This window comes from Cyphomyrmex costatus, unplaced genomic scaffold, assembly GCF_001594065.2.
Source record: "Cyphomyrmex costatus isolate MS0001 unplaced genomic scaffold, Ccosl1.0 scaffold1480, whole genome shotgun sequence".
NCBI lineage: Eukaryota > Metazoa > Arthropoda > Insecta > Hymenoptera > Formicidae > Cyphomyrmex > Cyphomyrmex costatus.
In genome coordinates, this window is record NW_017275478.1 from 1 (window position 1) to 4,295 (window position 4,295).

General features: G+C 32.4%; 1 protein-coding gene across 1 annotated transcript; it reads right to left on the reverse strand.

Moving 5' to 3' along the window:
* Window positions 1-3,173: 3,173 nt before the first annotated feature.
* On the reverse strand, window positions 3,174-3,918 carry LOC108783332 (putative nuclease HARBI1). Its single transcript, XM_018551880.1, has 2 exons — window positions 3,778-3,918; window positions 3,174-3,698 (listed from the first exon to the last, which is right to left on the reverse strand). The coding sequence occupies exons 1-2, from the start codon at window positions 3,916-3,918 to the stop codon at window positions 3,174-3,176; spliced, it is 666 nt and encodes a 221-aa protein (XP_018407382.1).
* Window positions 3,919-4,295: the final 377 nt, after the last annotated feature.

Sequence of the window (4,295 nt, forward strand, 5' to 3'; positions counted from 1 at the left end):
CCTTTAATAATTCTTCCCAAAAAAGGGAGAACACACGCACTATCAAACAAAACTATCCGATTGCACGAGCGCTGATGTCACCTCACCAACGTACGCGACGCGAATCCCCGATAATAACACTATCGCGTAGGAACGATGTCAAAACGCGGGTGACAATAAGGCTAGACTCGCGCCGTTGTTTTATTGCGCGCGCAGCATCACGCGTAACGGTCCGCGCAGTAGATCATGGCCGCGGTCCGATTCATGATTACAGCGCCATCAGCATGCTCACGGTCGGTCCGTTTCATTTCTGAACGTTTTACGTGAGCAAAGTGACGTCATGGATTTTTGAATTTACATGCTCACGGTGACCATGATCCGGAGGTGGGTCGGCGTGAGCGTTCTCTTTATTTGCGCGGGAATAGAGGACTAATATGAATTGTGAATGTGAAATAGATGCATCCACGTAGTATATATATAACTGCTTATAAAAATAATTAAATGTAATTGATAATAATATAATAATAATTAATAATATTGTTTTAATAATTATTATAAATATGATTGAATCAAGGTTAGAATCGTCGATTATCCGGATTTATACCATTTTTGACCACAAAAATTTATACAACATCGAACGTCGTTTGTATCAATTCTTTACAAAATGACAGATACTCGCATACCATTCCAAATTTATCTTGAGGATACTAAAGAGACTATAATTCTTCAATTAACGGCAGCAGAAGCTGAAAGACCAACTAAAGGTAAGAAAATATAAGATATAAGAATAACATTTATAGGTTAACTCATTGTAATTTTAATATTTTGCTTCTCTCGAGTAATAAATTTACAGATAATGCATTTGTATTAAGATTAATAAACCAACACAATGCAAGGCGAAAGGAATCAGTTTTACAGATTTATGAAACCACGGATAACGAAATTGATACTTATATGCTTGATGAAGATACATCTTCTGCTTCATGTTCATCTGCTTTAGAGACAAATTCCTTGCATATCTCATCTAAACATGTACAATCAGTAAAATCGACACAAAATGTCAAAGAGTCAACTGGTGCGTATAAATTAATGGATCTATTCTGTAATTCTTAACGACTCTAACAAATATCATTAAATTATTATTGCGCAGCTATTTTGCAGTATACAAAATCTGCGCAATGATAATGTAACGATATCGTTGCAGTTGTTAAAAGTTATAGAATATGCCCTTAATGGTGTTAAATAATTTTATTATTGTCTTATGATCAAATTATTTTTTGGATTTCTTATAGAAAATGACAAAACTTTATTTCTATGGTCTTCAAAGAACGTATATTTGCTCTTGGAAAAATATGAAGAACGAATGAATGAGTTCTCTTCAGGTACAAAACGTCATTCTAAAATCTGGGAAAGCATTGCAAGCGACATGAAAAACGTTAATCCAGAATTTACAGCATCAGGCATACAATATCAGCCAAAAATGAATAGCATGAAAAAGATGTTTAAAAAAATCATAGACCACAATAGTGTGTCAGGAAATGATCGAAAGTCATGGCAATATTTTGAGGTATATTATAATGCATGTTTTTTTTTCTATGCACAAATAGATGTAAGTAGCTCTAATATAATTTTATTTTTAGAGAATGGATGAATTATTCGGAAAATCAGGATGGGCGTATCCGAAAGCAACAGCATCAGAGGCTGGGCCTTCATGTGAAAGTTCAATAGATGAGAATTATGCAGGGAATGGAAGTAACTCGTTACTTGTAACGAAGTTACAGTTACAAGTTACTTTTTTGGTAACTTTACTGGTAACTGCGTTACTTTCTTTTTTTGGTAACTGTAACGGTAACGAGTTACATTTTTTGGGTAACGGTAACGAAATTTACAGTTACTTTTGTCGTTACTTTGCACACGATTGAATACGGTTCGATTGGATACATGCTATTTATAGCGCTTATCAATAAGACTTGAAAGCCCTTAGACATTCGGCCGTTATGATTCAGTAATTATTTTACACTTCTATCTTCTATGTAATACATAGGACATACAAATATTTCAATTTGCTGCATATTTTACAGGTTTTAGAATTACAAAATTGTGTTTAAAAAAAATTAAAAAATAAATTAAATAATAGTAAAATGAGACATTTAATTACATTGTCATCGTCGTTCTTATCGGAAATAAACTGTTTCATTTTTGGCTCGTAACCCTTCTCATTTTACTATTATTTAATTTATTATTTGAGCCATTCTACATTGTTTTTTTTTCTTTTTAATAAAACTATATATTTGTCAGTATTACATATAAAAAAAAAAATGCAAAAATACATTTTTAAATTGATTTTAAAAAAGTAACGGAAAAGTAACGAAAAGTTATTTTTCAAGTAACGGTAACTGTAACGAGTTACTTTTAAAAAGCGATAACTGTAACTGTAACTAGTTACATTTTTTACTCGGTAACGAGTAACTGTAACTAGTTATTTTTAAAAAGTAACTTTCCATTCCCTGGAATTATGATATCAATAAACCTATTGCTAAGAAGCCAAAGTCTGAAAAAGTTTTAGATGAATTTATAAAGCAAATGAAGCAAGATAGGCAGGAAAGAGAAATGATAAAAGAGAAAAGGAAGTTAGCTGTATTACAGGAACTAAAAGAAGAAAAAGAAAAACATCATGAAGAAAAAATGGATATAATGAAAAAGTTTTGCGAAGCCGTTGCAGGCAAAAAATTATTTGACTAATTCTTTTTATACACAGATTTTATTACAGATTTTGTATTCTTTGATTTTTACTGTGATATTCTGTTTGCAATATTGCAGAAAAGTTCTAACTTGCATTGGGATCCTATTGTGTGCAATTCTTAAGTTAATTTCAATGTTCTCAAATTCTTAGTTTCTATTTGTTTTTTTTTATTTATTTTGATTGCATACATATAGTGTAAGATGATTCAAACTAGTCCCAAATTAACAGTAATTATTAATTAGGTACCTTTTTTTCTTTAATGGCTATGTATAAACTGCGGATTTGTTCGAACTGTTAAAACAGATATTATTTGATCGCTCTTACACACATACACACATGGAAGATTTTATGTTTTTTGATTTTTATTATGATATTCACTTATTGTTAATCTGCGATATTACAAGAAAACTCTGAGTTCCTATATAGTTCCTATATTATACAAAAGTACGCATTAAACAAGCCTCATAATTAAATTGTTCATTATCCTTTGTCGTTTTCTATTGCCCTCATCTACTTTACTTGATGTTAAAGTATTACGCTGGATGTGTTGATTTACCACCACGTTGACATCAACTAAATCCTTATTCAAAATACAAATATTATGCAAGACTGCAGTTGCTACTAAGTATTCCGGTATTTTCTTTAAAGTAATCATAGGCAAGCAATCCAAAATACTCCTCCAGCGTCCTTTCCAGGTACCAAAGAGTCTTTCAATATGAATTCGTGCTGAAGATTGACAAAAATTAAAGTTCTTCTGCCTATGACTCAAATGACCATTGTTTTTAAATGGTACCATCATATTTGGATGGATACCGTAGGCAGCATCACCAACAAGATGACTGTCATTAGGAAAGTAAATTTCTGAATTCTCAAAATATCGAGCTACTAGGGAAGTTCTGAAAACTCGAGCGTCGTGCACAGATCCAGCGTTTCCAGCAAAAATGTTTGTAAATAATAAGTTTTGTGTACACACAACCTGTAAATAAAACAGCATTTATGTTTACAATAATACATAAGAATATTGAGAATTGTTTAACAACTTCATGAAACATTACCTGTACATGGATTGATGGATATCCTTTTCTATTTATATAAGCTTGATGATCATCACCTTGAGGAGATCGTATCTCTACATGTGTGCCATCGATGGCTCCTATCACATTTGGAAATCCACTTACGCGCTCAAATGCTTCCATGACTTCAGTAGCCCTTCTTCCTTGAGGCCATTGAATAAATCGAGGAGCTAACTTATGCAGGGCATGCGTAACTCGTCTTATAGTCCGAATTGCTGTTGCTTTTCCCAAATCAAATTTAGTACACACTGATCTGAAGGTCATAATTTATTTCACTGTTTTCATTTACAACTACAAAAAAGACTAGATGTATATATATATATATACAGGGTGTAACTAAATTATCGCACTTGGAGTATACCATGAGATACAGGACGAGAATTCAAGTAAAAAAGTCCTGAATCATTTTTTGATACGAGCTTTTAGTTCGTTGTTATACGATGTTAAAGTTAGCAAATTAGCGACCGAGTATAGAAGGAAGATAGGGACGTAGCAAGGCG